The sequence below is a fragment of the Poecilia formosa genome, unplaced genomic scaffold (genome assembly GCF_000485575.1).
Source record: "Poecilia formosa unplaced genomic scaffold, Poecilia_formosa-5.1.2 Scaffold492, whole genome shotgun sequence".
Taxonomy (NCBI): Eukaryota; Metazoa; Chordata; class Actinopteri; order Cyprinodontiformes; family Poeciliidae; genus Poecilia; species Poecilia formosa.
The window spans coordinates 317340-330010 of record NW_006800431.1 but is presented as its reverse complement, the minus strand read 5'-3'; the positions used below and the strand labels follow the sequence as shown (position 1 = coordinate 330010).

Sequence of the window (12671 nt, the reverse complement as noted above, 5' to 3'; positions counted from 1 at the left end):
TCAGTAAAATTCTGCCTACCCGTTTGATTTTAAGCAAACAGCAGATTATGATGACGTGGGTTTGTTATACCTGTTAAACTCTCCCGAGTCGATGGCCGCTCTCAGCACCCAGCCGATCAGATGAATCCCGGCCAGCCGCTTGATGTTCTTCAGCCGGATCCCTTTGCTTCCCCCTCTAGCCAGAATCAGAGCCGCTATATGTTGCTGAGCTTCTTCCGGTGAGTCATTACCCCCGGACAGGCCTTGTTTTTGGGCAGCCATGCTGTCTTCTTGTCGGGACTCCAGTTGGGTGTTGGTGTGATGATGTATTACGTTATGGATCCCAGGATCAGTACCACGGTAACAAAATGATAAGTCTGTAAAAATACAGACAAACGCAGCAGCAATGAAGACAATGTGTAGCGTTTCTCAACAGTTTGCGTCTCTTTATTTTGCAAAAACTTATTTTATAGAAACATTTCCTTGAGCTCCAGTTCATATACTCTCTGATAACTGAAACATGAGTGTCTTAAAACATTCCAGTGTCTTGAAATAAACTTGTTCATAACATCCAAATCTGTAACATCTTGTACCGCATTCTGTCCAATAGAGCTTTCCTATCAACCAAACATTGAATACATAAGAAATTAGACTACTATGCTGACTTAGTGTAAATTACTTTGGACTCAGACTGTACTCAAAATGAACAATTTACTAAACTGTAATGTTTAAGGATTTCAGCGCTTAAATCTTGGTTTTACTTTCACTCTGGGAATAAACCATTATGATGTTTCTTAAGCATGTAAGCCCTAAAACTGTGGGCTTTATTTCGCAGATTAATTTAAATAAATATGGTTTTTACACCTTTGTTGAGACATTTGAGTCGAATGTTTTACAGTCAGTGTCTGATGAACATGTTCTCCACTAATGGTTTGCAATTCCCTGCTTTAACACCATAATATCTTAACGCATGAGAAAACAGAGGTCCAAACAGAAGTTGTACATATTGGACCTCTGTTTTGTCATGTGTTAAGTTATTATGGTTGTGCTGTCCTCGCCCTGAGTTTTNCAGGGATGTAAAACTCATTTTTACTTTGGGCAACATCAAGATCAAGAATGTCTTTAAAGGGTTGGTCATTATTGGGTAGCTTTATTAATACATTTTGCTACAAACTCTTAATATATGAATGTGGGCCTCGACTTGACAGATCTGTCCTACAGTTTCCAGTCTATGTAGAACCAAATTTCCTTAATCTTATCACCAGCAGTTCGTTTGATGACTATAAGCTTTAAGCTATAACATTCATTTTCTACAACATCTCTTGAAAATGTAAGTATTTTTGAAAACATCAACCAGACAAAAGTCAAACAAAGTTTATAAAGTCCAGATTTTTACCCATGTAGGCCACATCCTTCCAGTCCAGCTTCCTCTTCTCCACCATCGACTGCACATCTTTTAGTGGATCCTCTCCGACCAGCATCACTTCACAGCCCGTCATCATCTTCAGTTTACAACGCATCTGTCGGAGCGCAACGTCCTCCTCAGAGATCAGCAGCACCACCTGGAGGACAGGAGGTGTAACGCGTTACAAGACACTGGTCAAAGTTTCTCCTTTGACGTTGATAAAGGCGACAGATCCGACCTCCACATCGTCTTTCTGCAGCTTCCTGAGTCCTGCTGTGTCTCTGCTGTGGATGGAGACACTGAATCCTTCTGTGTCTCTGCTGTGGACGGAGCCCTTAGCAGAGGACGCTTCAGACTCGGACATGTTAGCAGAGAACACTCCAGAATCAGTGTCAGACAGGCCAGCAGAGGACACTGCAGGCCTGTCCAGGGACCCAGACAGTTGGACCCGACCATCGGTGAGACATCCGGAAACTTCACAGAACATCAGAGACACTCCACGGCCAAAGTAACCGTACCTGTTGGGAGAAGCATAGAACCCAAATATAAAGATAAAGTTCAGCAGGATGTCCAGTCAGACAAAAATACTGAAATTAACCAAAGGAAGAAATTAAAATAAAAGGTTCAAAGGTGAAATCTCAAGTATCTGAAATAAGTTAGTTTCTTTTAAGAGTAAAAGGTAACTTATTATGCTTCCTTGGACAGGTTAAGATAGGTATGAGCTATAAAATACAGGTTTATTTCATTTTTGCACAAATTCATTCGAAAACAATGAGATTTCAGTTTGGTCAGTTCTGTTTTAGGGCCTCCTGTCACTTTAAATCCAAAGCTGCTGCTGGCCATGCCCCCAACTCAACGCTTACACTTTGATGTGAAAATGGCTGTAGGAAGACACACACAATTATACAAGTCTACATCTTTGAAAAGCAGAAATGGAGCCTCCTGCACAAACAAAAAGAAAGCTTCAAATGGTTTCTGCATGGTAAGTCAACAACAAAATACTTGTCTTTTCCAGCAGCCATCGTACAGCAGTAAAACTAGCTGACCAAATGTTCTGGAGCTCTGTTTAGGTTGCTAGGTAACAGGCTGGGCTTTGCTGGGGTTGCTAGGTAATCATTTTCCAGACAACAAAAATATAATTTATTGCCAAAAACCGTCTGGGTGGATTTAATTAAGCACTTGGGCTGTTTTTAGAAGCCGTAGAAACCTAAATTAATGTACAAAAATGTGCAAAATGTGAATTTTGGATAACAGATCCCCTGTAAAGCAGTCGGTTTAAGTTCACCTGAGGACTCTCTGCTCTGCCACAGGCCAGTCGATGTCCACGTCAATGTCCACGCTGTGCTGCGGCTCCATCTCAAAGTAGGTGACCCGACCGCCCTGTAGAGAGTCCAAAACAAAACATCAGAAAACCTCCAAACATCTGGAACACTTGAACAAACATCCCAAAGTCAAACCTTGAATCCAGACTTGTCGTCATTGAAAAGCTTCTGGTCTAAATGTGGCTCAATATCTGACCACCTTTTGGTAGAATTCATTTAAACTGGTTGGTTTTCTGGATGTGGCTGTTGGGTAAAGCCTTGGAGCTAATTGTCATTGCTGAGAGCTAAACGTTCAGAGCAGCTACCTGCAGCCGCCCTTCCTTCATGATGAGGTCTCTGGTGGCGAAGTAAAATGAGCCGTTCTCAATCAGTTCCCCGTTCCAGTCCTGACGCCGTGGACGCTTCGCAGGGTTCAGATTCTCCGGCTGAGTGCATTCATCACCTGTAAGGAAGGAAGAACATGTTCTGCTGTAGGTTCTCTGAAGCTGAACAGAACAACTGAACCCTGATTGAGTCCAATTACAGTCAAACTGGGGAAGATCAGGCGTTTGGTGAACTCACTTCCTTTCTTGACCTCCTTCCAGCGGAACTGGTGTCTCCGGACCACTGAGAAGACGGAGTCGTATCCGTCCTTTGTGATCTTCTTCAGGGCCTCCTTTAGGTGAGTCGGATGGAGACACGGAGACGTAGCCTGGATGTTACAGACCACCGTCACGTCTGAACAGGAGAAAAACTCATCTGTGATTTTCCATCCTTAACATTTGGGTCAACTTGTGTCCAGCTGAGCTTTTCCTACCTGTGTTTTTCTTGAGAAACTCCTGAATTGTCTCCAAGGAAGTGGAGGAGTCCTTGGAGACTTCTTGGCTCCTCCGGTGGACTTTGGCCCCCCAGGATTTTGCTACTTTTTCAATTTCATCGTGGTCTGTTGACACCCAAACACTAAAAAACAAACACAAAAAGTTATATTTATAGCTGTAGGACATTCCAGAAAGTGCTTTGCATGATAAAACAGTTAAATGTGATTAAAAAGCAACAACAACAAAAGGAATAAACATTACAATGTCTTAAAAGCAACTCTAGACAGGTGGGTTTTACGTTTTAATTTAAAGGAACTCCATGTTTCTGGAGTTTTCTGGAAGTTTGTACCAGATTAGTGGAGCATAAAAACTGAATGCTGCTTCTCCATGTTTGGTTCTGGCTGTGGACCTTAAAGGAGTTTTGAACTGGTGTGATGTGCTCTTTGTTCTTGGTTTTAGTCAGAATGCCAGCAGCAGGCTTCTGGATCAGCTGCAGCTGGAGGATTTTTTTATTCAGACCTTTGAAGACACTGTTACAGTAATCAATGCAACTGAAAAAGTTTCCTGGAATCATTTTTAAAACCTGGAAATGTTCTTCAGGTGACAAAAGGCCGACTTTGTAACTGTCTTTATGTGTCTCTGAAGGTTCAGGTCAAACCCCAAAACAATCATAAGCTGTCTTTTATTCATGTTTCCTCTGAGTTAGTTTATAATACATAGTGTCCTACAGAGGTATCCATACACCTTGAACTTTTCCACATTTAGTCATATTGCTAATACTTCTTAAAGATGTTATGTCATGCTTAGCTGTGAAGTGAAAAAGGACAAATAGTTTTCCATATAAATAAAAACGAGATTTTTTATCTACCAGCAGGAACATTAAATTTGACAAATTTTCTCATCTAAATCACCAACTTTCACATTTGGGCACAGATACACAACTGGACTTAGATCTGGAATCTGGAAAAGGCGGCAGAACTTAAAGCTGTTGAATTTTATTTGTTGAAATGCGTTTGTGGACAAACAGTAGCTCAAACACAAAGAAAAGATATTAGATTGTAACCATGGTTACAATCTTTTAGCTTACCAATACTGAAAGAATAAAATCAAACGTAACTTGCTCATTCTCTATACAGACAGAAACATTTTGATCTTTGGTTGATTTCAAGCATTTCTGTGGGCCTCTGATAGTCTGAGGGAGCCTTAGTTTGCCTAATTTCTTAGTTATCAGATTTCTCACATGGTTTAAAAGAAAATGGCTTTAAAATAAACTCAACTGGAAGTGGTTTGAAATGGAAGCTTATTCTGACCTGCTGTGAACTGTGGAGCACATTTAATGTTTAACTTCGTTTTAGTGCACCAAGTTGAAGAGTTTGTTTGGCTAAGCCTCTGAACTGCGGCCGATGAGTCACTGAAACACAATCAGCCATAAGGTCCTGAAACTCAAAGGAAAAACCAGCACAGTGTTGACACATTACCTATTTTCTAATAAAGTTTATTTGATGGATTATATGAAATGTGTCATTTATCTTTGTGTCAATATGCAACTTTTCATCGGTACAGACGTACGTCACGTGGCATACCCCAGGGCTCAATCCTGGGGCCCCTCGTATTTGATATCTATTAGTTCAGATTATAACAAGCAATCAGATATCAAAACTATGCAGATGATGCATAACTCTACATTACGATGTCACCAGGTGACTCTGAACCCACTCAAGCGCTAATAGAAGAGATAAATGTCTCCAGCCGAACAGAAACAAAACTTAAGTTATCGTTGGCTCTAAATAGGAACGATCTGGAATCAATGCACAGCTTCAGTTATTACAACTAAAAATTAGCCTGAAACCTGGGTGTGGTGATGGACTCTGACCCGAACCTTCAGAGCTGCATAAAGACAGTTACAAAGTCGGCCTTCTATCACCTGAAGAACATCTCCAGGATTAGAGGACTAATGTCTCAGCATGATCTAGAGAAACTCATGCATGTGTTTATCTTTAGTCGCATTGATTACTGCAACAGCGTCTTCACAGGTCTGACTAATAAATCAATCAGATCCAGAACGCTGCTGCTGGAGTTCTGACTGAAACCAGGAAGTTAGAGTACATCACCCAGTTCTACAGTCCCTACACTGAGAGAATAGACTTTAAAATAGTGCTGTTAGTTTATAAATCACTGAACGATTTAGCACCACAATACATTAAATATCTGCTGTTGTCATAGCAACGTTCCAGACCCCTCAGGTCTTCTGGTTCTGCTCTGCATCCCCAGAACCAGAACCAAACATGGAGAAGAAGAATTCAGCTTCTATGCACCACAAATCTGGAACAAACTTCCAGAAAACTGCAAAACAGCCGAAACATTGTTAAACAGTTGATCAGATAAAAAATAACTGATTAATGTTAGTTATTTTTACTTGATTAAAAATAACTAACATTGATCAATACATTTGATGTATATTCGATTGATAATTTGATAAAATGTAATATTTGCATGTGTACAGTATGATGTTTTTATAATTTAAAGCACTTTAAACTGCCTTGCTGCTGAATTAAAAATAAACTTGATTTGACTTTAAAATCACCATCTGCGTGACTCTGTTTTTTAAAAAAAAGTGGTTTTATTAATAGAGTTTGGAAAATATAAAACAGATCAAGATGGAGACAGAAAGAGAGACAGAAAGGTAAAGAGACAGACAGAAAGGAGGAAGAAAGGGAGGGGACCGCAGATCCTGTCAAACTCGTCCCTCTGACTGAACAGTAAATCCTTTCAACTCTGAAGCATGACGTCTCAGAGCCGTTAAATATGGGTGGACACGTCTTTCGTCTCTAATACAGGATATTTGGTCAGGATAAAACAAAAGGACAGCAGCCACAGCTTTACATCTTCATCTACTGTACCAAAGTAGGGGGTTAAAGGTCAATGTCAGGTCAGTGACCTTTATGTCCAACATTTAGACAAAGGTCCTCTGAGACGTACAAGTCTTCCTTCTGTGCAGATTGTATTTTTATCTGAGAGCAGAGCTGTTCCTTTAGTTTTTTATAAATAAAAGAGATTATAAACGTTTGCCTTGCGGACGCAAGATAAGAAACTTGACCAGGTTGAGGAATTTGCAAGGTTAGAGAGACGGGATATCTGCTGGTATCTGACAGTTTGTTTCATTTATGTTTTATAAATTTAAAGAAGGACATCTGTCATCAATGATAATCTGTAAGGATTCGATATTTTCTCAAACTGTCCTACTGGAGTTTTTGATGCCCAATCGAAACGAGTCGAACTGAATATCAGCTGTGAAAACATACAGAATTCATCAAAGGCACTAAATCCCCTGATATACCTTTAGAAATATCTGGGGGGGTTTTCTTTTAGCAACATCTCAAAAATTGCATTCTACTAAAAGGTCACCTGAATTTCAGAAATTTCCATCTTTTCAACTTTGAGAAATATTCCTGAATATCACCCGTTTGTCCCAATCAGCTCAGATTTCCTGGAAGGAAAAAATAACTATAAAATTAAAAGTTGACACCATGGCCACTTTGCACACCTTGGCAGTCAGTGTCTTAGTAATAAAGAGCAGAACTAAAAGTCTTATAAAAGAGCAGCAAAAAGTCATAAAGCTATTTCAGAAAGCATGGAGAAATGTTGCTCAAGAGCACATGAAATACAAGAAAGTCTGGCTGCTTAGAGGCTAAATAATAAGAAAGTAATGACGAGTGTCTCACCCTACATTCCCTTGACTTCATTTTCAACCTTTCTGAGTTGATTCTGGTCCTGAATCCACTCTGCTCTGAATACTTTACTGGTTTTCTCTGGTTGAAGACACCTTTCTCTATTCATCTCTAATTTCTTATTTCAGTTTTTCCTTTGGCTTTGTTGATGCAAACGGTGTATAACAATTGACCAGTTTGTGTATTTAGGTTGAATTTTAACAGTATTTCATCTTTATGCCTTTTGAAATAAACAGACTAATTTTTTTCATTTGGCATTTTAGTGCCAAAGCGCATTTTATAAATATACTCAATCAAAAACAGACTGTAGAAATTAACATGCCTATTGTTGAGTGTTAGTAGTAACCCACAGAGTCATCTGCATAAAAATAAAAGGAGGCATTGGATCAGTTTATGCACAGATCAGAAAACTAGGTTGTAAATAAGACAGGTCCAGAGAAAGAGCCCTGAGGTACACCTTTGGTAGTTCTTGTTAGAATAAGTTCAAGATTTTAGGTTTTGCATTATGCAAAAATACATTTTTGCACACTGCGAATCCATCAGCTGGTATCGTTTATATCAAGATGCGTTTTTTAATAATGGTATTAAATTAACAATATGTGTATATCTTCATCATTTTTATGTTGAGGCATTGGATTTTGGGATAATTATTCTCTCTGGTTTTAGATACTCTGGCTGGAAGGATTTTTGCTCTAGTTTTGAACAAGGTACTAAACTGTGAGCAGCTCTAAAGCAGTCATCATTTATTGATTATTGTTTTTTATTTGACCTTTATTTAAACTGGTTGTCTCAACGACATCCAAGATCTCATTTATAGAAACTGGTTTTGAAAAAAACTAATTGCAAACACAGCAACAATGCAAGTAATTAATTGACTCAATTAAATCAAATAAACTACTAAAATATGAGCTTAAAAACAAGAGCAACTTTTATATTATTTGCTCAAGTCTATCTGTAAACAAACCAACCTCAAACACAAAAACAATATTTTAAAACATGAGTGTGTTTCTTAAAATGTAATTACTTTAAATTTTTAACATATTCAATTGATAACATATTAGAAAAGCATTTCAGAAAAATCCAGCCCATTGAAAGTATATTTAAGTAGATTATTTTTCTCCTTATAAAGATATTTGCACTTTTACTAAGTAAATCCGCTAATTCTGCTTAAATCCACACTGTTACTTTAAGAAATGTTTAATGTGTCTGGGCTGAAACAGTCGAATAAAGTTTAATTATATTCTAATTCTCAAACTGAGTCAGAATTCAAGCAGCAGATTTGTTCGCTTTATACCTTGGACAGGCCCTAAAGTGAAGCTAACGTGATTTTATTTTCTTCTTAAGTTCGGTAAAGACTCGGTATGGACTTTAAAACCTACCTGTCGAACTCTCCCGAGTCAATAGCAGCTCTCAGCACCCAGCCGACCAGAGGGACCCCGGCCAGCGGCTTGATGTTTTTCAAAGGTATTCCCTTACTCCCGCCTCGAGCTAATATCAGAGCCGCTACGTGTCTGCTCCGGAGCTTCTTCGGACTCTCAGCTTCTTCCGATATCACATTTTCCTGGGGCATTCCTCGTTTTCGGGTAGCCATGAAGTCTTTTAGTAAGGACTCGGGACCCAAACACGAAGGTAGTTCACTAATGAATGAGACGTTGATAAGAACCAGGAGACGGACACAGCCATCCGGTGGCAATACTGGTGCTTTGGCGGTGCATCGCCACCATGTGGTGTGGAGGAGGAACTGCAATAGAAATGAACGTGTAATATTCCTGTAAGCTGCAGAGGTCGGCAGAGAACCCAACAATTGTACTCAAGAGTAGAACTACTTCAAGATATACAGTATTTACTCAAGTAAAAGTACAAAATAACCGTCTACGGAAATACTTGAGTAACAGTAAAAAAAAAAAAAAGTTAAAAAAAGTTAAAGTTAAAAAAAAAATTACACCATCAGACAGACCAAAATGTAAACCTATGTGGAAATTTTGGTATTTGAAAGATCAAGAATGAAAATATTCCTTATGAACATCATCATACAACAAAATCAGACAAAATATTTTTCCAAATCAGTTTCTTTCAGTATAAAACTTATGAAACTTTAAGAAAAACTGCAGGTGTGTGTCTGGTGAAGTTTTGTTAAAAACACCTTTGTTCTTTACTCAGTGAAGTTACTCACAGTGAATAGAATATCTAGAAATTTTACTCAAGTAAGAGTAGAAATACTTCATAGTAATGTCACTCAAGTAAAAGTAAAAAGTATAACATCTCCAGCAAACGTTTCAGGCGAGAGGCGGAAGAAACCAAACAACATGCATACACACACACACACACACTCTCGGGGAGATTAATTAACCTGACAGTCATGTTTTTGGACTGTGGGAGGAAGGTGGAGTACCCAGAGAAAACCCACTATGCACAGGGAGAACATGCAAACTTCATGCAGACCCCAGGCCAGGAATCAAACCCAGGACCTTCTTGCTGCAAGGCAGCAGTGTTAACCACTGCCCCACTGTGCAGCCCATTTTTTGTGTACATCTATTAAAAAACATTTAAAAAAAAAAGAAATTACATTTTACTGACAAAAAACAGTATTTTTAATGCAGAAAATTGGACTGTTATTTTCAAAAGGTATATTTAATCTGACAAACTGTTGGAATTAATATTCCAGTTTACTGAATATGACCAGTTAGGACTGAAATATTTCATACTTTTGGAAAAATTGGTTATATTGTTTTAGCCCCCCACCTCCCCTCTCGCTCTTACACGTAAGGCTGACAGATGAAAGAAACTGGTCAAACGCAGCAAAACGTACCTGTGAAACAGTGAACTAAAACATGTCTTTAGCCAATATAGTACATATAATAAGAAATTATGAAATTATTTAAATTGTAATGATTTAATTATGTATTAAACAAAACAAGGAGGCAATAAAAGTTATATAAATTATTCAATTATTTACTTTATTGTTAAATTTACTTTATTTTTTATTATTGAACTGATAAAACTTTTAAATATTCTTTTTTCAAATTAGCTACATATAATGTGCCAAAATGTAAATTTAGTTTTTGTTGCCGCCTGCTGGCAGAAATTATTTCAAAGTTTTTTGTTGTTGGTATTACGTTTATGCTGCAAATTGTAAAAGATTTAGCTATACAGTGAGAAAAAACAATCTCCGCTGCAGATCACATCAATCAGTCAACAATTTAACACCAACAGGGGGCAAAAAATCTCACTTTAATCACCAAAACAACTAAGTCATTTTTTTAGATACAGATTTAGAAATCACTTCCAGTTAAGTTTCCATCCTTCAACGGTTTTGTGTGCTGAAGTTTAAAATAACACACACACACACGGCTGCAGGTATGCTACCTGACCAGTACTCTCACCCACTGCTGAGGAAACTAAAACTAAAACCCAAAGTATGCAGGTGGAAGGCTATAAAAATACAGGCAGTGAAACAGTTTTTATTAAAGGTAAACGCCACATTTACATTAGTGTTAGTTTTATTAATGGGTTCAGTTTTGGTCTGAAATGTTCTGTTTCGGTCGATTCGTTGGAACAAAGGCAAAAATGTTTCTCATTGCAGATCAGTGTGTCACACTTTCCTCTTTCTTTCTTTCTTTCTTTCTTTCTTAATTACTTGAAAGCATCTGACAGCTAACTGTCTGCCAGAACGGCTCACGTTTCTTTTCCTCTTTAATACTCGAGCGTAAAATCTAAAAATAATCACTGGAGATTCTCAGATTTTGTCTTTTCACCACAAAGTTCATTTATTACATCCCTTGTTTTTGTTTTTGTTTTTGTTTACATCGTTCGTATCAGATGTGAGGTTGCCGAAAAGGAAGTTGGTGTAGGAATTAAAGCAAGCCGTTTCCAAGGAGACGGGTTAGCAGATCAAGTCCAACTGGTGTTAAATGACCTCTATGCTGACTTTTCATCTGGTCCTTTCCCAGTTTCAGCTGGGAACCAGTCGAGCTCTATGCAGGTTTATGGACAGAGGCGGAGAGAAAACGACCACAGAGGATTTAATACAGTGAAAGTCGCAATCAATCAGTCAATCAATCATTAAATCAATCGATCGGTTGGTAAACTTGTTTTGTTGTTCTCTTTCTGTGAACATTATGTCAAATATTTACTTTTCTATCTCTCTTTAACGTCAATTTATGGCTGCTTTTCCATTTTCTGATTGTGTTTTATTCGGTTTTTCACCAGTTTGATTTGTTTTGTATTATTTTTTGTGTTAGTTGTGCATTTAGTTTTCTGTTTTAGTTTCTAATATTGCCAGATTAAACTTGTAGTACTATGAGAATAATCTTGTATAAAAATAAAATTATAACTTCAGCAGAATAAAGAAATTAATATGGGAATAATGTCAAAGTAATGCAAAAATAAAATCATAATATTCCCAGATTAAAGTCATAATATTGTGAGAATAAAGTCGGAAGTACTGCAACTTTATTCTCTTGTAATTTCAACTTCAATCTGGGAATATTATGATTTTATTCACATAATTTTACATATTTTTACTTTCCTTAGCATGGGCCTAACACTCTATGATAGAGCCAAGCCTTTAATCCAGATTAACTAAAGATTGACTTCATGAGATGAAAACTGGACAGAACATCTGTGGATTTGTCTTTTTGACGTTTTTGTAGTTTTATAGATTTATATTCCCTCAGTTTCTGATAGATTCCTTATCTCTGGGTGAATATTGTAAATATTAGCACCGTTTTGGTGTTTTACATCCTTTTCTGTTTCCTAATTTTTATTAAGCGATGCTGTGGCCTCCATCCTTTGCACTCTCGTGGCCTTTGCCTTGCAGACGGCACCTCTAATTGTTTAAAGTGTTACAGCGTCAGCGGCAGGAAGGAGGAAGGAGGCCACATCTGGCCAGACCGCTCCAACAGCCCGGGCAGCATACCTTCAGCCGTCCTCCACTCCTCTGCCTCTTCAGAGGAACTCCAACACCCAACGCTCCCTCTGTCTACTGAAACAGACCCTGAAAGGCGGTTCACGCCTTCATTTACGACCTTATTTTGGCATCTAGATTGTGTTAATCTGAATCAGACTACAAAGGAGTTGCTGGAGTGCAGTAGAAAGGGAGACTTTTAATAAGAAACTTTTTCCTCTAATAACTTGTTGTTATTAGAGGAAGAAAAAAATACAATTTAGCTAAGAAAAAATAACACAACATGTTCTCCAATTGATGAAAACCCGTCATTCTGGAGCGATATGTGAAATAAGTGATTTGGAAAGTAACTGTTTCACAATGAATTATTGCTGTAATTGCTCTTAAACATAAACAATTTAAAGAAAAATAGAATAAGTGCTCATCTAACTGTTTTCTCTTCACAGCACTGAACTAAAGTCAAAATGGCTGCAAATAAACGTTTCATATCAGTCGATACAGATAATTCTTGATTTTTTTGTTTTGTTTTGTTTT

The 12671-nt window shown here is 37.9% G+C and overlaps 2 protein-coding genes across 3 annotated transcripts in view; both read right to left on the bottom strand.

Annotated features, from left to right (window-relative positions):
* cmasa (cytidine monophosphate N-acetylneuraminic acid synthetase a) overlaps window positions 1-420 on the bottom strand; it is a 13010-nt gene extending 12590 nt beyond the window's left edge. Inside the window, exon 1 of the mRNA XM_016664523.1 lies at window positions 71-420. Coding sequence (XP_016520009.1) covers window positions 71-261 — 191 coding nt within the window. The 5' untranslated portion in view covers window positions 262-420. The remainder of the gene's footprint in view (window positions 1-70) is intronic.
* Window positions 1-9025, bottom strand: part of LOC103156678 (N-acylneuraminate cytidylyltransferase-like) — a 16492-nt gene extending 7467 nt beyond the window's left edge. Inside the window, exons 1-7 of one of the 2 annotated variants that reach the window (XM_007578814.2) lie at window positions 8611-9025; window positions 3503-3645; window positions 3268-3423; window positions 3012-3148; window positions 2670-2764; window positions 1623-1902; window positions 1376-1541 (exon numbers count right to left, since the gene is read on the bottom strand). In XM_007578814.2, coding sequence (XP_007578876.1) covers window positions 1376-1541; window positions 1623-1902; window positions 2670-2764; window positions 3012-3148; window positions 3268-3423; window positions 3503-3645; window positions 8611-8822 — 1189 coding nt within the window. In that variant the 5' untranslated portion in view covers window positions 8823-9025. The remainder of the gene's footprint in view (window positions 1-1375; window positions 1542-1622; window positions 1903-2669; window positions 2765-3011; window positions 3149-3267; window positions 3424-3502; window positions 3646-8610) is intronic. The other variant, XM_016664522.1, reaches the window with a different exon arrangement.
* Window positions 9026-12671: the final 3646 nt, after the last annotated feature.